The sequence below is a fragment of the Pagrus pagrus genome (genome assembly GCF_965226575.1).
Source record: "Pagrus pagrus genome assembly, chromosome: 3".
NCBI lineage: Eukaryota > Metazoa > Chordata > Actinopteri > Spariformes > Sparidae > Pagrus > Pagrus pagrus.
This window is the reverse complement of record NC_140187.1, coordinates 31,143,943-31,170,577: the sequence shown is the minus strand read 5'-3', so window position 1 is coordinate 31,170,577 and position 26,635 is coordinate 31,143,943. Positions and strand designations below refer to the sequence as shown.

The 26,635-nt window shown below is 39.8% G+C and overlaps 1 protein-coding gene across 4 annotated transcripts in view; it reads right to left on the bottom strand.

Annotated features, from left to right (window-relative positions):
• Window positions 1-26,635, bottom strand: part of epha8 (eph receptor A8) — a 133,045-nt gene that overhangs the window by 51,618 nt on the left and 54,792 nt on the right. For all 4 annotated transcript variants that reach the window (XM_084347907.1, XM_084347906.1, XM_084347908.1 and 1 more), the window contains exons 4-6: window positions 24,899-25,042; window positions 22,494-22,643; window positions 17,535-17,850 (exon numbers count right to left, since the gene is read on the bottom strand). In XM_084347907.1, the coding sequence (XP_084204033.1) occupies window positions 17,535-17,850; window positions 22,494-22,643; window positions 24,899-25,042 (610 nt within the window). The remainder of the gene's footprint in view (window positions 1-17,534; window positions 17,851-22,493; window positions 22,644-24,898; window positions 25,043-26,635) is intronic.

The window sequence follows — 26,635 nt, the reverse complement described above, 5'->3', positions numbered from 1 at the left end:
TCTTTGCTGCCCTGTGACAGCAGATTATTCTGTCCCTGGATTCAGTACAAGCTGTTGACAAATATCAATGTATTGTATTGTCAATTTAAATTCTGGCAAATTTAAATGAGCATAAACAAACAAAGTGTAGCATTGCCAAGATAAAGTGTCCGACTTATTAGTTGGCTCAGAAATGAGAACCAATTAAATGTTCAACTGACATTTTACCAGACTGCATTGGAGCATACTCTGGTTTTTTAATAAGAAATGACGGACAACTTACCATAACTTTGAAAGTCTTGACTTTTATTTGTCCAAACAATCAATTGACATTGATGGAAGAGTGACATTTTGTCTCCCTACCAACGATGTCACAAGGGGCGCTCCTATTTTAAATGCCAACATCATTACAATTCATAACACACACATACTTATACACACATATACATTCAACAATCCACATCCATACAAAGTCCGCTCCCTTCACTGGAGGCCTGGCAGAGGGAGAAGTAAATGACAGCGCCCTGTGTGCACATCAGTTTAACTCAACAAGAAGTCAGGGCAGAAAATCATTTGAAGAAGTCCCGCAGTCCCTTCTGACGGAGGCTGCCAGCTTCTCAGTGATCTGCTATCATGTTGCCTGTCTCTTTACTGTCAGCACTAATAGCTCTTAGACACTGGACTGGGACATGGGTGGCTATTGCAGGCCAAGGGTGGCACGCACTCAATCAATAATTTACCCAGCAGCTCTCAGCCTTTTGTGTGTGTGTTTTCATTCCTGAATTAAGCATTCATATGGGCTGCACATAAGAGGATTTGTTTGTTAGAGTGTGTCTTTGTGTAGCTGCTAACGTGTGTCTGTATGTGTGTGCGTGTGTGTCAGCAAAGTTGCTTTGTGTACTGATGTGTAGCCCTTTGCACCTGCTGTGGAGATAGGGCTTTGGCCAATCACAACAAAGATTGGAGGGAAGTTTGAGTGACACAACAGTGCTGTGTCTGGCTGAGATATGATTCATTCTGTTATCACGCTCTCTTTCTGTCTCTCTCTCTCTCTCTCTCTCTCACACACACACACACACACACACACACACACACACACACTCTCATGATGGCTTAACAGCATTAAAATGTTTGCATCCACTGTTTCTGTTCCTCTCTTTCTTTCCTCCTCACCTACTGTCTCAGCTCTCTTCTTTCCTTTTCTTCTTCCCACCTCTCCTTATTCTCCTCTCCTCTGTCCTGACCTCCTCCTTTCCTCTCCTTTTTCTCTTGCTTACCTCTCCTCTCCTCTCCTCTCCAAACTGACCAATCAAATTCCTCGGACATCCACCAACAAGGACCAACCAGACACACAAAAAGACTAATTAGTCTTGGCAAGGCAACAACAAATCCCGAACGCACTGACTCACACACTCTAACAAACAGATGTACACTGCTCACGCGTTTAATGAGACCCACACATTTGGACACACACACATTTGCGCATTCGCACACGTTCCCAGCGCCTCTGTTCCCAGTGCACAGCATGGGGCTGCAGCAGCTGTGGTAGCTGTTGTTTTGTGCTTTTGTAAAGTTTTGTTGAGCTACATCAGTATGGTTGACATCGTTCTTTGGCAACACTGCTTTATGTGTGTTTGTGTGTACATCGTGAGCATGATGGGTATTTATCAGCCTGTTAGGGAACCTTCCAGTGTTATCATGAATTTGAATGTCCTAATTTAGCTTATTGAGACGTTTCAATTAGCCGCTTGCCATGCCCTGCCACTCACTGTGCTGTATTTATCTGATGTATTAAAGGATAATTCCAGTTTATTACGACTTGGGTTTCATTTTCCTGGTTCTGGCAATCATTTCTACCGCTTATCATAACACTGTATTCAACAAAATAATTGCAGGGATCTGGCAACATGGCTTCAACAGAGTCTGACAGGGAGTACTTCTATCAGTGGCAAGGCGTTAAGGTTAGGCTCTAAATTAGTCTTGCACAGCCAGACCTCCACAGCGATAAATCAGCACTGGAGAAAGGTCTGGCTGCACCAATTCTCATTCTGGTAACACTAATCTACTAATCATGGCACTAAACCCAGGTTGCAGTGAAGGTCCCGCAAAATAGTGTCTGGGGGAACTTGTTTTGGAGCTGAGCCCTGGCACTAGTGTTGTAGTACTCGAGATCAGTCTTTGTCTTGGACAAAGGGGACTGTGGATTTGATTTCAAGAAGACCATGACTGCAGGGATAGCACTGTATTACTATTTGATTTATCATTAAAAATGTGGGTGGGACAATCTAACAAGGTTCTTGGGGTTCTCCCTGAGAACATATTTAACAGAGTAGATGTAGTTTCCTGTGGATTGATGCTTCCATCTGGATAAACTAGCATGAGAAAAATTCTGGGTACATTTGTAATTTCATTAAGATATTAAAAAGCAATTAAGTATATACATTTATTTGATGAATAATAGCTTTGTGACACAGGCCCACAGACTTTTTTGGCTAAAAATATATATGCTAACATTTCAAATAGCAAATCACTTAAAATCCAACACATGAGGTCTCTAAATAAATGTGACACCAACGATGACTTAAGGTGCAACTCTCGCCAAAATGCAACCTAGGCTTTTTTTCTGAATGTACCCGAGTCAAACCTTTGTGTAAAAGCACAATTATGACGAAAAAACCACCTTTATGATTTACCGTAGTTTTGTTTTCAGGTCAAAATCATTTTCAATTGCGTGCTACGGGCAACTTTATGGTAGTATCAAAATCGCTAAAATTTGGCTCGACTGGCAGGACGGCGACGAGCGGCGCAAGCTAAAGCTAACGTGAGTTGTTCAAAAACTTTCTTTTTAGGGTTAGGTACACTCTGTGTACACAAACAATGTTCTCAATGCTTGTGTTCATGTGTGGAGACCCGGGTGATACTACGAGCAAAGTTTCATGTTGTGTCGAGTCTTCTTAGTGTTTTAAAAATAGTGATTTTGATGCTACCATAAAGTTGCCCCTAGCATGCAACTGAAAATGATTTTGACCCGAAAACGAAACTACGTTAAATCTTAAAAGTGTTTTTTTCGTCGTTGTTATGCTTTTACAAGGTTTGACTCGGGTACATTCAGAAAAAAAGCCTAGGTTGCATTTTGGCGAGAGTTACACTTGAATGTGTCGGTGCTTCTACTGTTCTTTATTGATTACATTTTCATAACCTGACACAATTATCAGGTGCCCAGTTGCATAGTTTAGTTTACCGATTCCTTCTTTATCGCTTCATTTCATTCCTTTCTTTCTCTCCCTTTTACACACGTTTGCCATCTTTTTCCTATTTCCTTTCATGTCCCTTCTTCCTACCTAGTAGCCTTTACTCTCTTTAGCCCTTTCACACCAAGACTCCGCATTGTCGCTGCAGCGAAGAATTGCCTTTTCTTGTTCACAGTGAACCAAGCAGCGCTGCGGAACCAAAAGAGGCATGACGGTACACATCATGACGTTGACATCCGTGTGTTTTTTTTCCAACGCGTTTCCCCTGGTTTCCATCAGTTAATCTAAACATGTATCCGCTGACTTTATAATCATATGGACGCAGTTATAATGTGTTGTGATTGAGATCCTGACCCACCATGCATCCTGGAAAGTGTCAAAGTTATGTTTTTTGCTCTAAATGACATAATTACATAATCACCATCAGTAAACAGCGGCTGCTGTCTGAGTCTCTCACTGGCAGGGAGGGATGCTGTTTTCTGGGGGAAAGTTCACTGAAGTCTCTGTGGGGAGGCCTCACAGTCGCAATGATTTTTTTCAGTACAAGTTGCCAGAGACAGTAAATACAACAACACAATAGTGGAAGGAGACAAAGACATGAATGGTGAGTTAAAGTTTTTTGCTCTGAATCACGTTACATAATCACTGCCATTTAACTGCGGGAGTCGCCTGGCTCTGCTGCCGGGGACAGACGCTGTTTTTCAGGCAGAAATCTGACGAAGAGTCGGTAGGACAGACAGGATGACAGACACTTTTCCACGTATAAATATGGTATTTGTTCCTCATATAAGTTGCCAAAGACACTACCAGTTACCACATTACTGTTGTTTGGTCTTGCAACGTTGCTTTGTGGGTTAAAGTGTGGGACATTTCTCTTGTATTTGATGAGTGAAGGATCTGTTTAGCTGTCAGACTGTGAACACCACCAGACCGACACACCCCTGATCCCTGCCTCCGGCTTTTCCATTCAACACAGACGGCATCTCGCCTCTGCTGCGGCTCTGATACTACCTGCGGAGGCGGATCAGAGCAGCAGCGAAACTGTTCCCCCTCTCCGCATCTGTTACTTTCACACAGATGGAGAGGCGGAGTATCGTCGCATGATTCCCACTGGAAAGGGCAGTGTGAATGGGGCTTTTGATTAAGGCTTTCTGTGGTGACATAGTGTGACACACCATGGAATAGTGTTGAATAAAAATGGTTAATTTAATTTCAGCTCCTTAGGGTTTGTTTGTATTTGCTGCTCATAGAAAGCAAAGTAAAATTCCCACACATAAAATTCACCTTAACAATGATTTTTGATGATTTTATCAAGACATATCTAAAGGTGCACTTATTTGGGGCCAATACCAATGCCAGTATTAGACTTTGGATATTGATTTATCTGATATACCCACATATTTGCAATGATCCCTCAAATGTGGTTATCAAACAGTTTAACAATAAACTTCATTGTCTAAAATGACATCAGTGCACTTAAACAGTAAACTTAGCTGGAAATAGAAATAGAGATAGAAAAGAATTAAAAATCACCCCACGCATCTTTTTCTGCATCATGTTCTGTACAACCAAAAGTTTCTTGCCGATATCAGAAAAACGTTTACACCAATACCAATATATCTGTAATAGGCGTTCGGGCTCTAATATACGCATATGGCAATAAAAGAGGTGACTGAAAATGAATTTTCATCTGTCTTCTGACGATGTTTTCATGCGGATGTGGAACTTTGTGATCAATTTCAGGAGTGCCTGTGGTTTGCATGTTCCACATTTTATTGTGGGTCATGTAGTGTGGGACTCCCACTGGTCTTGGTCTTGTCTTGGTCACGATACAATCTAGTCTTGTGCCATTTTTCCATCAGCACTTTTGGCTGCGGCAAGTCAAACTGAGCTGCGCTGATTTGCTTTTCCATCACCAGTTTTATTGCGCTGAGTTGAGCCGTGCCGCACCAAAGATGGACCTGCTCCAGAGCAGGGCCAAACCGGGCATAACAAGCACCCGTCTGCCCTTCAAATCCATACTTAACTCATGTCTGTGGAGGAAACCTGAGAGAAAGAAGTTTTTAAGTCTGTGTGTTCAGCTCTGAGTACTTTTGTAGTTTCTAACGGAATCTCTTTCGTTTCATTCTGTTTGTACTTTCAAACATCGGCTGTTTTTGAACTGCTTCGTCGTGTTCGCTTTCAGCTGTTTTGGGAGTCCGAAATCCCTTGACCATTACTAGCTGTTATGGTAATTTTGGTTGTAGTTATTAAGTTAATTATTAATCAGTGTTACAAACTGACAGTACATTTTATGAGACTGAATCATTGCATTGGTTATAATTTCCCTTTTTCAAGGGTGGTGCTCCCGAGGCGATCTAATGTAAATTGGATCTTGTTATCCCTGATAATCATTAATTATTACTGATAGTCAAATTTGACCCAAATTCCCTATTAATGTTGCATAAAAGCACAACAGTGGTGATTCTTCGATAGTACTGTGGGGATTGGGACAAGCGTGTCGTTGGTTGAAGACACACCTTCAATCAAGTAGTCGAGTTGTGGTGGAAATGCAAATCCCAAGTCAAACCAAGTAGAGCCAGACCGGTGGATGTCATGGAAAGACGGCACCAGTCATGACTTAGTCTTGGTGTAGGTGGTCTTGACTGCAACACTGCCTGGCACTAAAATGGCTAAACACCTGCAAAAGAAAAGGTAACAACTGCTAGCTAGTTTAGGTTTGTGCTATAAGCGGCCATGTTAATATTAAGGTAGCTTAACATTTTCAGCACGTAGGTTGCCAGCTCAGAGGATGTTGTTGTTGTTTCCCGTGGCAAAGGGGATTGAGAATGCCAGCTGAAATAGATGGCCAATGGCAGACTTGTATCTGCAGTCTACATTCAGTGGGTTGGACTAGGCTACAGGTAAGTTAGGCGTTTGGACGTTATAACATTCATTAGGCTTTTTATGTTCATAACCTCCCAAGAAACCACCACACCCAAGTGACATTTTTGTCTTTGACTCATGTTAGCTTGCTGGTTAGCCTGACAACCAAACTATACTGACACTTGCTTCTCTTCATTTAATCAGACCGACACCGTGCTCATGGTAGATGGAGATTTGTTTTCCCTTAATTTATCAGCAGAGAGTGACATGTATGTCGATGTAATTTAACACTGAGGCTGCTATATTGGTTGCAATATTGGTAGGAGACGTTCAACTAAAGAAATATCTTGACTTCTATGTTTGCTAACGCCACATATAAAATCCTGAGCTGTGTAGATCCTAAACCTACCTGCTGCATTTTTCTGTTGCCATTTTTGGGGAATATAGCTTGGTAGCTAGCTAGCTGAGGTCTAGCAGAGAGATGACGTCCCCATTTTTAAATCCTAGGAGAGGAGAGGAGGTCATATAGCGCAGGTGCCACTTGGTGACACCATCAACTGCTCAGTTGTCCTCTTGGGTCCACACTGTTCACGTATATTGTCAATGTACTGTGTGATTTTTATGGGTCTGCTCTGTACATTCACATCTATTGCATGTCTGTCCATCCTGGCAGAGAGATCCATCCTCCTCTTCCTGAGACTTCTTCCATTGTTCCCTTCCCAGTTCAACGGTTTTTGGGGGGAGTTTTACTTACTTAAACTGAGGAACAGAGGGTGTTGCCCGCTGTATGGATTTTAAAGTCCTCTGAGGCATTATGATTTTCTGATTTTGGGCTATATAAATAACATTTACTTGACTTTAAACGTCTCTCCAAACAGCAGCAGTAGCCACCAAAGGGCACAACACCAGACCTGGTGGTTGCTGGTTGCAACAGTAATAAGAACAACCAACATTACTTCAATTTAAAATCATCAGTCTCAAGGTAAGTGTTAAAAAATGCCATAAAGCTCTATAATTTACAACAAACAGTTTGGCTCAGTTTTTCAGATTTACCTTTTTTTTTGTTTTCCAGATCAGTTTTGTCTGATCCTCAGGAAAAAACAAACTCATTCAACCCATTTGATATTCAGAGTGTTTGTGTTTATTTCCCTGCCAGATTTCTCTCTTGCGATGTAGAGGCGTTCCCAGATCTCAGCAGTTCCTTGCTGGGTCCAGTTGTTATCAGAACCAACAGAAACACTGGCCAAAACTACAAAAACAGACCCAAATTAAAACGTGGTTTCCCCCTAAGAGCAAAACTTATTACCTTTCTCAGGGTTCAAATGACGTTGAAAGAAGTCCCTGGTGAAATGGTGTTAAAGGCTTCAGATTTGAATGTATGTGTTTTTCTGTCACTCACTTTAAGTAATGTGTGTGTGAATGTGTATGCGCTCACACCGCGTAGCTTCCCCACCCCGAGGCTGTGAGTGTGGGTGTGTTTCTGCAGCCTCGGTGTCATTTGCCTCCAAACAGTAACAATGTTGTTGATCAGCAGTTGTTTACAAACCGCCAGGAGGATGGAACTAATTTGATCACTCCGTATTCCCCGGTCTCTCCCTCTCTGGAGACCGTTTCAATTTGAGCTCCTTATACGTTCTCGATAGCAGGCCGCCACAAGTTGATTCTGACAGCAATTATGAATATCGTGTTCCACTCAAGTGGTCGTGAGCCGGGGAATAATGAAGTTCTCAGCAAATCATCTGTTCCCCAAATCACTTAACTGCATCTTCATTAGGAATTTTGCAGCCTGGAGGAAAACATACAGGGAAAGATGTAGCAGCTACACGACGCTCAGTACATGGAGTATTAGATTTATATGCTTAGCTATGCTTTAAACTTCGTAACTGAAATCACATGGATCATAAATGAAGCTGTCTGTGAAGATGATGGTTTGAAATGTATTAAAAAAATGTACACTAATATTAATGTTGATTGATAATTGATCATTTCTCCCCATATTGATTTGCCCATTTTAGTTGGTTAACACACTACACAGCATTTGACTAGTCAGGATGGACTAAAACAACACATCTCATACACATCATACACACTGTACGGGGAGGTTTGATGAAAAATAAAACCAAAAGAAATTTGCTATGTTACGACAGAAGACCAGGCAACATCGTGGGAAAAAATAATTAGCAAATGTAGTCACAATCATAATGAAAATTAAAAGATTGTCATTATTACTACCACCAATTCTAGTATCATGGTATAGTGCAGTTCAGTGTGGTTTGTCCAACCTGTCCACCTAAAATGAGTGTTACTGTAGGTAGGCTACTGTAGAGTTTTTGTAACGTGTCATGAAAATGAAGATTTCATGTATAGTTATAGTCATGCAGATGTTGTCCCCCCCGATGTTGACTCCATGGCTAGCCTTGCTTCAACTAATTTTAGTGCTTACTAATCAAATTGCATTTCTTTCATGGACACTGTAGACTGACAATTCAAATCCATTCAGTGTTTCAAATTCAACCTCAACTGACAACTCTGTGAAGTGCTACGACCTAGACTGAAGCTGCCACACTACATCTCACATGCAAACAATAAATATTTGAAGACATTTCAACCTGTTTACAGTGTTTGCACATGACATGTTTAGCACGTGTGAGCACACTTCAGATGTTCGCCTAAAAATGACATTTTTGTAATGTGTCTAGTTTTTGATTAATTAAATACTTGTTTAGTCTATAGTGAGTGAGAAATACAAATGACGTCTACAAATTGTGTCCTTTGTCTGGCAGTCCAGTTTCACAACTTTTCAATTTCATGTCATGTAAAACACAGAGAAGGAGAAAAGACTAAACAATAAATTGTTTATTGCAATAGATGTCAATTAATTTTAGATGTCAATTAATTTTCTGTCATTTTCTAATTCAGCAATAAACATTTCAGCAGCAGATGTTTTGCATATTTTAGGTTTTTTCCAATTTACAAAAATAGAATAACTAAAATATTGAATAAAATGTGCAGTAAAAATGACAAATCATTACTGGCATCCAGAACATTTTTAGCTGTTTTCAATGGGAAAAGTAGATCTTTCCAAGGGTGGACTACAACAAATTGTACCTAATACTCAATACCAATATTGGTCTTATGATCCTAAATCTTACAGTATGGTATATTAGAAGGCCACCACAGTGGTCTAACCCCTTTTTCCACAGTTGAGTGTCAGCTGTTTTCACCTGTAGAGACCTTTGGGACCCAGGGCCACTGAGGGTGCTTCACCTTGTCAGACACGACCCTGCACAGCTCTGTCTCTGGAGTCTCAATGATGTGTGTGTGTGTGCGTGTGTGTGTGTGTGTGTGTGTGTGTGTGTGTGTGTGTGTGTGTGTGTCTACCTCTGCTTATGAACATCATGTGTTTGAAGTGGAAAATACCAAAAGTGAGGAGGAGTGACAGAAAAGAGGACGTAGGTGTTGACAGGCTGGAGAAAGGACACAAAGCCCTCAGCTCCTGTGTGTGTGCGTGTGTGTGTGTGTGTGTGTGTGTGTGTGTGTGTGTGTGTGTGTGTGTGTGTGTGTGTGTGTGTGTGTGTGTGTGTGTGTGTGATGAAATAAATATATAACAGAGGAATATTAAATCCTCCCTGTCGCCTGCTGCTGTCTTCCACTGATATTTCTCTGCGGTGCCACACTGGCAGATAATGATCACATTATGTGGCAGAGTGTCACACCTTTTCTCTTCCGACGCCTCACCTCTCTCATTTCACTTTGTTTCATAATCTCTGTCTCTCTGTCTTTGCATTTTGGATTCTTTCATTTCACTTCTATTTTCCCTCCTCACCTCTCCCTTTATTCATGCGGCTTGTCTTTCTCTCTCCCGCCCTTTTCCTTTACTTTTTAAGCCTCCTCCTCCTCCTCCTCCTCCTCCTCCCTGTGACTGACAGGGAGCAGAGTTTGCCTAAAGGAGAGTCAAAGAGGCTCTGAACAATCCCACAATCCCTCAGTGACTGCAAGAGCCAATAATTGTTGTCTGCTTAAGAGGGAGAAGTGATGAATTACATGACCTGCCAAGTTTGATAACACACATCAATTTGAGGCTAAAACTGAGCGACAGGAACTTCCCTCCAGTCTGATCTTAGTAAGACATAACCTGATGTGTTTGAATCTGAAATGTTTTAACGTGTCTTAAATGAATGTTTCCACAAAAATTCTAATTAAAGAAAATCACTATCTATTGTTACAATATTTGTTTTAAAGTGGCAATCTTGAAGATTTACAGAAGAGGCAATCGCAGGTGTATTTTTGGATGCAGCGTCACCTGTGTGACGTCAGTTGTCAGTCGGCAGCTCTGCCACGCCTTCATAACAACAGCACATGAAATTGATTTGCACTTTTTTTAAAGTTTCATCACCCACTGTTTCTTTGTTTGTCCGGCCATGACCGTTAACAGTAACGTTAACCGTTTACTCCCAACACTAGCAGAGGCCAGGACAAACACAACTGTTATGTCGCGTGCACTCTCTGGCCGACCAATCACTGCTGGGTGAACGTGTCACTAACTGTGCGCCGCTTGTGATATTTTCCGGGAAAGTCGCCACCGACACCCAGTGTACATCTTTGGTATTACAGCAAATGCAAGGGCTTTCATCAGTGGGCCATATACTCAACCATCATCACGTTACCTCATTCGGCGATAGATAGAACATGAAAATCTTCAAGATTGAAGAATTTCAAAAGAGTGGAACAAAACAGCTCACTGTACTTTTATGAGACCACCCTCCTTTGTCATCTTATATACTAATATCAGAACATTATTACAAATATGGTGGTTTCAGCTACACTGCCCAGTCTTACAGTGACATCCAAAAACACCAGAATCCTGGATAAAAAAAAATAAAAAAAATATATAGTCAAAATACTATGCAGCGTGAGATAATCCTTTCAGATCCAAATGTTATCAGACACCAGAAATGACCTTGCCATTGTACATCTGGCTCTGACGGACATAGCAATTTCCTAAATCTCATTATTTGCTCCAGTCATGATTTTAATCTTTACAAAGGGATCAAACATATCTGAAGGCCATAAAAATCTATTATGACAAACATGAACAGCTAAATAAGCTAGTGTGATGACTACGGAATAGAAAAAGGCCTATTTAGTAGGTTGAATCACACCAGTTCAATTGGAATCAGCCTTGCAAAACGACTTTTATTAAAAAAAGAAAAAGAAATGAGAAGCAGCAAAAAGAAAATTAGTTTGTTGCTATGCATCATCAATAGTTTCATTAGTGCCTTATACAATTTAGGTTTTCTGTAAAAATGTAAATTTGTCTTAGGCCACACTGGTGTGGATATTGATAATGAAAACATCCGTGCTCCACCTTTTCATGCATGGTGCCCACCACAGTGAACAGATATTTGGAAGCCATTTTAAATTAAACCATTTAAGTTGGAGCACCATGTCCTCGTGCTGGATCCTTAAAACCTCATCCACAACTCCAGTTGACTTTTATCCTTGTATTTCTTTTTTTTCCCTTTCTTTTTTAAATAATAAAATAATAATTCATGTAGGAAGGGGTTAGATGTATATGTGTGTGTTAACTCTGTTTGTTAATTTAATTATTTAATTTAATTACGCAAATTTAACACATTAATATTGTGTGTTTTTCTTCTACATTTCAAAGCAAAGTATCACTTTCTCTCTCTATGTATTCTCAAACCTCACTGACCTCATGTTGTGCAGCCAAACATTGCTTAAACCCGTTGCAACTTCATTTAAAAGGCCTTGAAAAACCCATTTCATAATCAGATCGATACTGTCTTTCATGAACACAATTGTATTTATTTATTTTTTTAAAGTAATGTGTGTCTAGTGTTTATTCTTTGCCTTTTTCATTGGCTTTATTGGCATTTTCTTTACGTCACAAGAGTTTAAAGAACAAAACAATGTTAGAATCCTCAGGATTTTTATAACCATTACTTAACATTCAATAATTTATAGTGTATCCACTTTTTATTCCAGCACCTTTTTTCCCACTTTTAAAAATGTATCACAGATTTGAGTTTTTGAATGTAAAACTTTTAATAAAGAATGGTATTTATTTCCAAACTTTCACTTAAATTGTTGCTCAGTTCGCTGCAAATATGTTGCAAAAAAAAAAAAAAAAAGGTTTTTAACTAAGCTGTCAGGGGCTACACAACACATCTGGGGCCTTATTCATAAAGTGTCCTAGTGCTAAAAGTTGCTCACTAGGAAAAAAAAAAATGTCTACGGATTTTTCCTTAAAATTAAGATCCTGGTAAAGGAAAGGGTTATTCACAAAGCATCTTAGCCCTTAAGAGAGCTCCTAAGATGAAAATCTGTTCGGAGTAGTGTGGAGGACTTTTAAGAGCCTTATACGTTTCTTAAGCAGAGCAGAAAATGGTGGAAAGACAAAAAGAAGAAAAATGATTATAATACTGAATGACTGAGTAACTGACACACTACAGTTTAGACTGTGCAGGGATAATGTTTGTGGTCATTCTCATAAGAGAAGCGCTCACATCGCTGACCCAACACAATAAAGCTTTAACAGCAGAAATTAAAGTGATCACAAAACAGATGTTTGGCAACTGTAAAAAAATACTTAAAAAAAAAAAATACAATGGCAACAGTTATTTCTGACACAACTCATCAATAAAGCGATCACACAAACAATTACATTTCATTCAGTCTCCATCCTGATATCCAACACTCCTCAGTGGTGCGCTCCTTTAAAATGGTTGTACACTTGTTATAATAGAATAAGTAGGCCTCCTACAGTATATCAGTGTCATATAGCTTCAGTAAAGAAGTGATACACAATATATATGTGATACTGTCAGACCTGGAACATTTTTCTGGGGGAAATAAAAATGGGGAAACTGCTTGTTAAGAGGTTAATATGGTTGTTTGGGTAAAGTGTGTGAATTTCTATTCTAGCAGCTGAATTATGTTAAACTCACCCATAAATCACATGAACGTTTCAGAAGCGCGGTGCAGTTCAGAGTAGGAGGACAGGCTGTGGTCCATTGACTGAGCAGAGGAGTGAGCTAACCCACATGTGCGAGTACGCAGCACCCCCTTTCTCTTGTGTGTGTGTGTGTGTGTCAGGCTTGGATGGGTCGTCTGAACTGAGTAGATGTGACCAGCCTAAGTGTGTGTGTCTCATATCAGTGTGTCCTCGATCGCTCTCACTGTATGGGGGCACTTTAGTCCATTCTTCACTGGCACCGGGAGGCACACACACACACACACACACACACACATACACATACAGTGAGCACCTGCACACATGTACACACGACTACACACACACAGACTCAGTGTTTTGATGTAAACTCAAGTGGACGAGGGGTCCAGTCAACCACTCCACCAGTCTTTCCCCCTCCATCCTCCTCTCTTCTCTCCTCCGTCTTTCATTGCTTCCCTCCTTGTGACACTTTTAACGGCATGTCACGCAACCCTGCGCTCTCTCTCCCACACAAACACACACACACACGGACACACGGACACACACACACACCATGCCGTGCTCTCAGCCAAGGCTCTGCACCTTTGTCAGGGGAGAACCACTTAAGCACGCTCATATACACACACATATTCACGCACATTCATGTCTGATCTCTCTCTCTCTCTCGCTCTGTCTCTGCACACACACATACACCACTTAAGCCGTCTTCCTTTCACCATCTCGTGCCCTCCCCGCCTCTCTGTGTCTTGTCTGGTCTCGTGTGTGCGTGACTGTGGCTTCGCTTTGGCGAGGGTGAATTAGCACGGCGACCCAGTTTGGTGCCAGAAGAGACAAGACGTCAGCGGAGGATATACTGAAGGGCTCGTTTTTTTTTTTTATATTTCCCCTCCACTGCAAATCCACTTTGTGCTCCGGCCGCTGTGATGTAATGGTAAATAAAATAGGTGGTAAAAAATTCACCTCCAGCTGAGGACTATCATGAAGAAAGTGAATTTTATTTTCAGTTGCTATTACACTTTATTTCCCTCAAAAAAGATCTGATCTTTAAATATCTTACACCAGTGTGTAACTTTTAAAGCAGTGGATAAAATCATCCCCATAAACAAAATGGAACTATTTTTCCTTCCTCCACCCTTGTCTCTGCTTTCCTTATGGGCACTGTTTTGCATTTGTGCTGCTGCTAATTGCCTGCAACTAATTATAGAAAGTCTGTAAGTAGCCCTCTGAACTGGACACACACACACACACACACATATGCGCATTCACTCCACTTCCTACACTTTCAAACACATTCTGACAAGGAGCTCTCACTGTGTCGAACCAAGAGGGTGTTTGCTGCTAGCCTCAGATTGGGAGGGCACAACAGAGATTTGTGAGTGTGTGTGTCTGTGTGTGTAAGTGGCGGGAGGAGGACGAGGGGGAGGAGGACGGGATGCAGGCGAACCGGTGTTGCGTGTCTCGTTCGGCTCGTTTAGCTGACAAACTGCTTTTAGCGTTTAATTATCCATCGCTCTGTGATTAATAGGTTTTAATTACTGTAACCCATGGCAACCTGAAATATGCACGGGTGTCCGCATGAAGCCAGCCTATCAAAACCCTACGAAAAAATCAAAAAAGACAAAAACAAACAGAATGTGGTTTAACGAAATGAAAAACAAGGGAGGATCTTTGCATCTCAAACGTCTCACTTATTATTCATCATCACTGGCTAAATGAGCCTCAGCTCAGTCAGACGCACGGCGGTTTCTCTCTATTTACCTACTTGAGAAAGTGTTAAACCTCTGAAAAAGCTTTTGACCAGACCTTGAACTTCTTCATTTATTTTTTTATTTTCTTAATACGTGATCCACAGCCAGAGCTTCAAACAGAGTTTTTGATTCACTGAAAAGGTTAGAACCTTTCCAAATCCAAGTGTTGCTTCGAAGGCTTTTTACATTCTCGAGACGTTACTGCTGATGCTCTGAGCTCGGAGTAAAAGTTTCACATGGATAAATAAATGGCCAACTGATGCTTATATAATTTTTTTTTGAGAAATGTATTTTTTTCTAAGTAGAAAAAGAGTTGTTCAGTTGATAAAATATTCACCAATGGAGCATAAAAGAATATTTGAGTCACAGCTGCATTTCTCTTCACTTTGTCTGGACCGAGGAAAGAACTGCTGCTGGTAAGTGTTCACACTGGCTTTTTAGAAACCAACTCAGAGGTGTTCATGTGAAGAAGAGCTGCAACCATTAGCTGATTAAAAGACAATTTGTTGCCTAATTTGATAATCAATTAATTGTTTCAGAAATGTTAAATGCAAAAATGTCAAATTGCTGGTTCCAGCTTCTGAAGCTTTTCTTCCTCATTTATGACAGTAAGTGATGAGACTTTGAGTTTCGGACTGGGAGACAAAAGAAGCCATTTGAAAAACTTACTTTGGGCTCTGAGGAATTGTGATTTATTTCTTATCAAATTTTTTTTAATACATTTTATAGATAATATACGATTAATTGATGTGTGTGAAAATTGATAATGAAAATAATCATTAGTTGCAGTTCTAATATGAAGGTAACTTTTTGTTGGTCGGTTTTGGTCATTTTCCTCTCATGTAGGTTCTTCTTTGCGTGAATTTAGTTTTAGAATTTATTTTTTTTGTGACTGAGTTTACTAGAGTAAATATAATAAATACAAATAATATACATTCTTTGCATAATGCACTGGGAACATATAGAAGAAAGAGCTAATATGGTCTGTTTTCTTGTCAATAGATTTCTCATTTTCTGTCACTAATACGTCCGACCATCTTTAGATTCTTCAGGGCCTCCTTCCTTAATAACACAACCTTCAGTTACAGAACATTATGGAATATGTGCCTGTTCACACAAACCCCCTGTTCAATTTACACTTTCAATTTCCACAGCTTTAATTCAGACTCACTTAAGACTTTTCTGTTTTTTCTTTCAAAGATCAGGTTAAACACAAATTGAATTTTATTATTTGATTATTTTAGTATACATCATAAAAATTGTATGTTATTTTGCGGGCTGCTAAACTCCTAGATATATGTAGGAAGAAATGCCAGTAGAAAACAATTTAGTAGAAAAGGTGGAAGACAAGAGCATAAACTATATCCTCTTCTGAATACAGTACATACACGAGAACAGATATTTTTATGATATATACAGACAATAGCCTTGCTTTACACCCCCCAATATTTCTACTTAATAGTGCCATTGTAGCCAGGACTCTCAGTGTGATTACCTCAAAACACTTTCTGGTTAAATAAAACCATCAGTACTACGTGGACCCTAAAGGAAAACTCAATCTGACAGCATGTCATAGTGACCAGCTGTGCCTTATGCATTCAATCATTTGTATTTCTAATGGGTAAATAGAAAATGAATAAGGTGAAGGGATATTATGGCATTTGAGCTGATTATGAATATGACACGAGGATGAAACTGATTGGACCAAGTCAGACTGGGTCTGTTCCAGTGTGGTTCAGTTGGGGCTGACGGTTGAGATAAAATAATACTGTGTGTGGAGTTTCTTTTTGTCTTTTCTGTCATTCTGAAGAGTTATTTTATGTCTTTACTTGACAGCGGACAGCAGAGAGATGACAGGAAATAAAGGGAGAGGGAGATGGGGAACAAGCTGAACACTATCTGAGGATTTTGCGGTTGATGGTCAGCTCCTTAAACCTCTTGGCCACCAGTCCACCATCAGCGTGTGGTGTGTGTCATTCCCACTAAAATAGTTCAAACATGTTTGGAATCAGGACTGTCGACATCACGGAAAACAAAACTGTAACTGTAAATAAAAAAAAGATACCTGCAATGTGCCGTAGGTGAGACAGTAGCTCAAACTTTCTGATTCACTTCATGTTTTAGCGCAGAGCCAGAGCTCACTCTGAATAAGTTCACTCACCTCCAGCGCTCTCTGGATAGTTAACAGTCGGATGTACCCTTATCTCTACTTCCACCATCTCATACTAATTCAGAAGTCTCCCTTTCAGTGGAGATTAGCAAGTTTAATGAATACATTTTTATCACGGTACAGGATCGCAGCAGAATTCATGCTCAGCTATACATTTCACTTATACATTTCTTCAGGTCTGCCCCCATCTTAAATTAGGACTGCAACTCCATCTTAACAGGAGAAGAAAGGACGTGACTTGTACTATAAGACTGTGGTGAGGGGAGTTAGGATAGGCGCGAGTTCTCACTCCCAACTTGTCAAATAGTAGCTTGATCAGTGACCTTAAGCTTCAAATCATGATGCTCTACCTACCTAGCACCTGTCTAGCGCCAGTTTTTCTCCAGAGTTACCAGTTGGCAATAATATGTTATATGCAACATTTCATTTTGCTATTGATATTGATATTTTCTATATATATCACTTAGGAAGTCACTTGACAGGGCCCACCTTCAGCACATGACTTGAGGACATTTTTATTAAGTTGAGCTGAGGCAACTTACCCACGCAGGAGTCTCTGTGTTCTTCGAATCCGGCCGAGCACACACACCTCCCGATGGGCACCAGCCACTCCCCCTCAGCGCTGCAGTACATCTTGGGCGTGTCCCTCTCCTCTGCGTGATCCACACACTGACCCCTGACCTCCACCAGAGAGGATGAGTCGGCGCCCGTCACGACATCGGTGAACACCGCCAGGTTACGGTTCACACCCACGCAGCGTTTGTAGTACACCCGCACAGAAGTGAGGGCGATGCAGGCGCCGATGTCCTGGAAGGCCAGGTAGAAGCCTCGTCTGCTCAGGGGGCCCACGCCTCGTACCTGCATTGGAGTAGAGGAGATGACAATCTGTTTTTGACAACAAATAAAAAATGATGTATCATTGAGTGTGTGTCTGTCTGTGTGTTCATGCTTCCATTGTTTTGGGGTGTACTGTCTTTACTGCGGCCGAAACAGGTTCAAGTTGGATGAGCACACAAGGTGGCCAAACACGCACAGTTGTGTGTTGCCACAAAGTCAGTAGCAGAAACACAGTCATACTGCAAATTCTCATCAATCTAGTCTGTTGCATTTGTTTATACCATGTATGTGTATCTCGGCTCCAACAGACTACATTTGCAAAGAGGTGGGTGTAGTGGCACAGCTGTGCCTCTCTATGCAGTTTAAACAATGCAGTGCAATTTTGGTACTTGGAATTGGCACTTGCACCCAGTTGAATGATAATCGTGAAAAAATGCAGTGGGACGCCGACTCAAATATATTTTAACAAATGGACTACGAATGTCATATTTTACATATTTATCAAACATCCCTATTTTACAAGAACAACTGCAGGCAGCTTAAGTTTGGAGGTTTTTTTTTTCACACTGAAAGCTCAAACAGTGGTTCCCACAGTGCTTCCTGAACAACACAGGTGGAACAGTGTGAACACAGCCTTAATTTAATCTCTGGACTGGTGTTTTGTGTTGTGCTTTGGCAGCAGTCATTAATCAACTGCTTCACTCCCAACGCAGAAACACTGATGTTTTTACATTTTTATGTGCTTGTTTTTCATAACATAACAACATCAACATATCATATCACAGCTGACTATCCTGTTAAGACCCAGGAGCAGATTCAAAAAATGTTTTTTAAAAGTTTATTGAGGAAGAAAAATAAGAAGAGCTTTTCTTGCAGAGTTATTAACATCTAATAGGGTCAGAAATGGGTTAAGGAACCAGTCTAATTGTTTCTAATTGACTTTTTAATAACTACTTGTAATGGTTTATATCTTTTGACGTGATAATTAGGCAGATCTACCTTGTATGTAAGTATGATGCTGTATTCATGGAAGTGCCCCTCTAGTTCATATAAATAGCAAGTCCATGTTGGGGGTGGTTGGATGGGTCCAAATTCCCCCAGGAGACTGGAGTTCAAGTCTTTTGTGTGAATATTAATTTGTTACATTAGCCCACGTGAGTGAGGTAACTTATGTAAATGTAAGTAAGAGACATGGCTGAACTTATATAAGTAGCATAGATATTTTAACCCAAAGCATTATCTTTTCCTAAACCCAGCCATGTAGTATTTGTGCCTCAACCTAACCGAACCACTACTGTTCCACAATGTTCATAACAGTCCAAAAGACATAGATTGTCATAATCTGTGAAATCTTTGTCAGCAATCTTCTGAGTCAAAGTCTAACTGGATGTTGCATATGTATTATCGTCTTTACTCTCATCATTTTGTTTTGTTTTAGTTATTGTTTCCTGTTTTACTTTGGTTCATCCTCATGTATCATGTTGTGTTACTTCCTGCCTTTTGTCTGTTTTCCCTTGCTTACTTGTGTTTAATTAGTTATCACTCCCTGTGTCCTTGTCTTCCCCTCTCTCTTTGTGGTCCTGTCTGTCTACCCAGTGCTTCTTTTGTTTGTACTGGATTTAGCATTTGAATTGTTGTGCTCCTTTAGTTCTCAGACTTGCCTGCCTGCTCCTTGTGTTTTTTGCCACCTGCCTTTTTGTTTCTTGCATTTTGGATTTTTAAAATTTGGACCCAATGTGCACAAAGGACATTTGGAGGGAGGCCTCTAGTTCCCCTGATCTGCCCCTTTTCTTCTGCCGTCAGGCAATCTGACTCCGGCCCTCCTCCAGACCCCTCGACTCACCCAGCTTCTTTTTGGCCTTTTCATTCCAAATACCTTATTAATACCATTGTTGTGTCAAATACACTAATCGTAGGGATTCCAGTGGAGTGAATTAAAATGGCCCCATAATTGAAATTTTTGAAATGTTGACTGAGCCTTAAAGCAGCTACATGCAATGTACATGATACTGTACCACTGTAGCTCTGTTGTAATTTTCCATCTGTGATTTGTAATGAAAGCTGTGCACTTCAGTTTGTGTTCAGCCTGACATAAGGTCTGTCCTGTTTTTAGATCTTTGTAAATGAGATTCTAAAGAGGCATAAAGGACACGTTCTAACACTTCATACTGTATAGGAAGGGTTTTGTTTCCTAAATGTGAAAGAAAATGATACTCTGATGAACAGAAATCACAGATGTCGTATGTTTTTGCTTTTAAAGGAAAAATCTCTACAAACAACATTGCTGCAGCTCAATTAGTGGCTTTGTTTTCAAACTGATTTAATGGATTTAATAGATTTTTCGCTGTCAAACTGACTCTCCACGCTCCTAGTACATCAACACTGTGAGCTAATTAGACTGCTAATTATGAGTTTTACAGCTCTTTCTGGGCTATTATGAGGATAGTTTTGTTGCTTTTTCATGTGAATGCCAGGACATAAACATATGTTGTGTCATCAGAGGTGATAGATGTCTCTGAAGTTTCCTCAGGCACTTTCTTTCCCTGTGTTCGTACATTTGTCAGTTATCGGCACATAGTGTACTGTATGAGGTTTCAGCTATTTTGATGTGATTTTTTCTCTGAAAAATCATACTTATGTTATAATTCATTGTTCCTTAATGACACAGTTGTGGTGATATTGGTGAAAGTAATAAAAAAAACATCAGTGTTTATTACAACAGTCTACATAGTAGTGGGCCAGCACAGGCGAATATCCAATCAGACAGAAACTGAATTTAATGATCAGATCATTCATTCTTATTTTAACTGTGGGGATTGCCATCTATTTGCAGGGTCCAGAGGTAAAAGATTGAAATGAGAGAAGATAAAAAAAAACCCATGCAAGGTAAGTGAATCATACATTTTGAAATGAATAGAGTTGGTACTATGCTACATGATAATATTTTAAAGTTAAATTGAATACAAAATAGCTATTGTACTGTAGGTTTCCATCAGAAAAGCCGAACTGTTGTGTGATAGGAATATTTTTGTGCGTCTGCAGCTGAAATCTTTGATTGATTGATTAACTGATTAATTGGGTTCCGTGCAATACAGTAATACAAGCTCTAAGTAGCAATGCAGCATGATGTCAACAACAAATGTGTGCACACACGTTACACTGCATATATTAAACCTGAACAAACTGGTAAATCTACAGTAAACATCTTTTCACGTCCAGCTTAACAACTGGATATTACATTACATTTATTCCCTAAAGTGTGGGTGTCTTTTCTGAATGCTAAATGAGCTCGACAGAATTTCAAGAATAGGTCCAGCTTTACATTATGTAAACGACAATCCATTACAAATTGCATTACCTGGCCCAAATTTCTCGACGTGTGTATGTATGTATGTATATGTATGTATGTATATTCACGTCTTAACACATAAATCTGTTTACACACTCACATTGTACACACTCACATTGACCCGCCTTCCCTATGTGGACAAAATGCAAGTCCCCATAATGAAAATTACATTGTAGGGTGAAGACTTGGTGTGTGTGTGTGTGTGTGTGTGTTTGTGTGTCAGTAAAAGAGACTCACTACTACTACAAAAAATCAGTTTTAAGCATGAGGTTGGTAATCTATGTTTTCTTATTGTCAAGTATCTCATGAAATGAGCCAAACCAACAACGAATGTATCCTAATTATATCCTAAAAAGTATTTTGTCTTGAACACTCATGTATCAAATGTGTATTAAAACTGCCCCTAAACTGTGCTATTACCTCATGTTTGATTAATGTTTGCTAAAAACTACGCTGCCCAGCTGTTTTAGGGAATCACTGAGCATTTCCAAAAATGAAGCCTTTTTAGCTGCTTTTAAAGATTTATGTGTTCAGTGGGAACCAGTGGGCTTAGGCTTTAGAGCTACTGAGCATGCAGGGAAATCAGAAAGTATTGAGAGATGAACGAACACATTGCGTTTGGTCTTTCCTGGGATCGGTTGTCAATGGAAAACGAGAAAGAGAAATGCCACCCATATCTTAAGCTTTGGTAGCAGTACAGTCTACTGAAGTACAGCTGTACAGTACATTCTGTGTGCTGTTGTTGTCTTGTCAACCTAGAGTAACATATAGCATGTCTACCAATTCAAACTCATTAGGTAAAACATACTTGTCTTATACTTAAACTAAATGTTTCTTGGTTGAACTAATAAATCAAGCATCGTCTGAATGTTCACCCTGTGGCACTGCTGTAGAAACAGGCAAAGCCACTGTACAATCGAGACTACAAACACATTTTATTGTTGTGTTTTCTACAGATAAATCAGGAATAAAGACTGTATACAATGAATTAGACCATGTCTTTCATATCGTCAGCTTTGTAACAATGTAAGGTATCAATAACAGAGTGGTTCCACTCTCCAGCATCAAATTAAAAGCTGTTATCAATATCAAAGTATTTCCCATGATACTGAACAGCCTAAGTGATGAGACTGGAAGAGGCTTTCTGTGGCTGGGGAGGTTTCCAACTTGTCTTGAATTCCTGTAGAGGTGTACGTGCTCAGAATTGGAATAAACCTACAACCCAGAGTGAGATGTTGCTTCAAAGAACCTGGACTGACATTCACCTGTTATATCAGTCAGTATTCGTGCTGTTGTTTAGTGTTGTTGCTCATACCTCAGTGTTGAGCTTAAGCCTGCGGACTCCCAGGTCCACCCCGGTGAAGCTCTCATCAGCAGCGATGGTGTCAATCTTATTGAACTGGTTCTCCCGTATGGCCGAGCCTGCTGCTCTGTCAGACTCATAGTAGTACAGGTTGAAGGTTTCCTGCAGAACGAACAAGGGATGAGTACTGTATCAAAAAACCCTGGTGTAAATGCAAGCAAGGGACAATAAGGACAGACTGGTGGTGTGACACATTCTCGTCAAATATTGAAAATGTGTAAATCCATCTGACTCTCCAAGAAGCGTATTGTATGCACATCCATGAGCTTGTATTAGTTTATAGATAGTTGTTAGCTAGCTTGCTAAAAAACATAATAAACGGAATGGAGTTGTTGAAACTAACGAGCTAAGGTCATTTTTCATCTGATGTTTTTGGCCATCACTATACCAAATATCTTCCCTCGAACCAAAATGGATAACAATCAGGTTTTTTGTGTATCCAACACAGAACAAAAGTGTATTAAATTGCATTTGGATTTTATCCTGAAATATGACACTGGAAATTACAAAAGTTTATGGGGTCTATTTTGTTTTCGCCTGCATTTAACATCTAATAAGCAACATACACTATTTCACTAGGCTAGCATTGAATTTAGAGTCTGTGAATAAAAAAAATACAACTGAGCTAACAGAGCTCAACGTTTCTTATATTTAGCTGCGTCTGTTTCCTTTATCTTAAAGTAAGGCAAACACATTGTTGTGTAAAGACTAACCTTTAAAGAGCAGCATTGCACTCCCATAACACTGATGTTGCAGAGACAGCGACATCATTCCACGCATGTTAGTTTCTTGTACCATGGGCACCTTTTATTACCCACAATGCAACTTGATCGCCTGCTGTTAAGTCAGAGATTCTGGAATGTTATGCATGGATGTATTAAGAGAGGTCACCACTCAACCTAGTAGGCAATTTGTCCCAGTGGCAGACCATGGTACTGCAATGTCAAAGTCACCTGCTGCCCAAAGCATTTTCCCCATAAATCACAATCATAAAAAAAACCATCCATAAAAGTTTTGATAGGAGACCTAAAAATGCAAGCATTTTTGTATAATTAATTTTTAAACGATTTTATATTTGCGAAACTTTTGATGAGCAAAGAAAGTGATTTTCATTTCATACCAGTGAGATATCTATGGACCAGCAGCTGACACACTAATGTAAATGTGCAGTGGGACGCACGACATGGAAGCAAAGCCAGATATAATGTACAATGTTCACTCAAGTCAATGGCCACTGTTTTGGAGTGTAATATTACATCAATGGCTTTATGCTAGTAGCTATGGAGTTCTGGTAAGCTCACCTCTGTATAACTCCACACACTCGATTGTTTTCATTTTCAAGTGTGTAGTCTTCAACCATAACCAACACTGACTCAAGTGACAGCACTTGATGACATCAGACTTAACGACGCTCCCTCTGGAGACATAAAAGGCTCTGTAGATTGTTTTTCCACATAATGCAGTATACAGTAAACAGACTTTGATGTGTAAAATCGGTTTTCACCTCTAACTAATACTGTATGACATTATAGTGATGACCAAATCAGCAACAATCAACATTAAAAACATATTAAATCATCACTAATTAGAAGTTTAATACTCATTGACTAATCCGCTTCAGCAGTACTGTGTCAAAAGTCTTTATACGGCTATTTTTCAGATATGCAGTAGAACTTCACAAGAGCTGGAACTGCCACTTTGATGTGAAAATCAGTGACGATTCCCCTTTAACTCAACACCAACATTGTCCAAGGTGTTGCCTATACTTACCCTTTCATTGGACAGAAAAGTTGGCTAAATCATGTTCAATGCATGCTATGGTTTGCTCAGTGTACTTCACAGAAATAAATTCCTTTTGCAAAATTAAATTAGACTCAAAACATTTTGTTCAACTTTTTTTTTTTTTTTCAAACTTTTTTGTGGCGGTCAGTTTCATATCCATTTTTTCCCCAAAATGTGTGTCAACTCTATATTTGGTCATTAAAATGAACTCACAACCCTGCCTCAAAGCAGCCACAGGTTCTCATTTTCTCAGTTTTGGAAGGTGATAATTATTTATGCCTACTATTGTATTGCTAAAGTGTTAGCATGCACACCACAGTGCAGTACACCAGACACTGACACAGGTTTTGACAACATTACTCTTTTCACACGTACGATCATGCGAGAAGTATGTCAAACTCACAAATGGTCACTATAAATGAGAACATTAGGCAACAGTATAGTTTCTTAACTACATGTGAGTCTTTAACTTTAGATGAGTTTAAATAGATGTCATCTCAGATTGTGATTTTTACATGCTAACTGTGTACTAAGCACAATAGGAGTTACATTATGTGCATTTTAGAGCTCTCTACCTTGCAGGTGCCCAATACTCCAGGCATGCTGTTGCAGTCTCTCAGGGTGAACTTGACCTCAATGTAGATCCTCCTCGCTCCCTCTCGAGGGATCCAGACTGTCCTCAGCCAGTTGTTCTGGCTGGGGCTCATCACGTTACAGACCTGATTCAGAGAAAGTGTTATATGAGCAACTCAAGCACCAACATGCATCATCAACAAAAACAAAGATTACACTCTTTAATATGTGTGGCTTATTTTCTCCTCAAATGTTTTTTAACTTTTGGGTTGTTCTTTTTTAAGAATTCATCCCCCCTCCCCCATGAGGTGCTCCATTTGTTCAGAAGAGCAGAGCAGCTGGTTGTAGCTCCTCCCAACAGCTAATATGTATTCAGATGAGGAAGCCTGCTGACATGAAGATGAACCTGCTCTCAGAATGGTCGACTGGGCTTGCAAATCATGAACTGGTTCTGGTTTGTGTAGTAAAGCAATTTAACGTGTATATAAGCGTGACACAGCATGACACAACGCACAGTAGCAGTTTAGAAATACAAGTTACTTGCACTATTTGGATGGCTATATATTTACAAGACTAACTTTTTCCAGTTTCCTGACTACCATTGAACATACTTAGTTATTTTTGGGGTGGAATTTTGGCTGGGGTTTATGCCTGAACTACTGTAACAAAAACCACCACTTGGTGGATATTTCATGGGCTGAGTCTAGCTGGGGTTGTTTTGCGGCTCAAACCATTTAAATGCAACCTTTCAAACAAAATCTAATCACTAAATCATATATTATAACATTATATACATACTGTAGTGTATTAAACACAGCAGCCTAGTCAATGGCTCTCTCCTAAGTTTGACGCTGTAGTTACCCCATTAGCATCACTTCTTGAAGCGCCTCTCTAGTCCATTAGAATAAAGAGTGAGAAAAGTCCTAGTCAGGGGGTGGTTGGGGTGGTTGGATGGGTAATATGTTGGACTTTCTCCCTGCAGACCTGGGTTTTCATCCAGAGTGTCCCCCAAGAGTCAAGAGGGATTTTTGTAATTAATGTAATGTAATCAAATTAGCGTATGTAAATGATGTAACTCATTTCACATTAATAGCAGTTTAAAAACCAAAATATGTCATAAAATGTGAAATGTGTGTCAGCAAACTGTATTTTTGAAAGACTAACTGGAACTTGCACACTTGTAATATTGCTAAGTTGACCACAGAGCCACTCAAGTGCAAACCTGAGGCTAGCAAAGTTGAGTGTCATAGTTAAGCTTAAGGCCACTGACCAAGCTCCCGTATACGACGAGTTGGGGATGATAACATGTTGCCCCACCACAGTGTTATTGGGGAAAGCTTTTAAAGCACATCTCCATGTTGGGGAATAACAGCTATAGTAAATTAAAGTTATTTTCATTAACATCATAACTATTTTCATTTATTAATTGACCCTTTCATGTGCAAGCTCTGCAAACCTTAGCAACACAGGTCCAAAATGACCCGCATTCATTTCATATATAACTTCATGCATAGCTAAGTGCTTCTTTGCCATATCTGTTGAAATCAAATTATTTTATAATTTATAAGTCAAAGTAATCATTAAATATCTCGTTTTTGATAACCACCAATCATTATTTTTGTTTTGCCTTTCTTACTTTATGAACAAAGACAGTTTTTGTATTGCAATACCAGGTTTACAAGCATTGGTCAAAAACGACAAGTGTGATTTACAGCAATACATTTAATATTTGAAATATG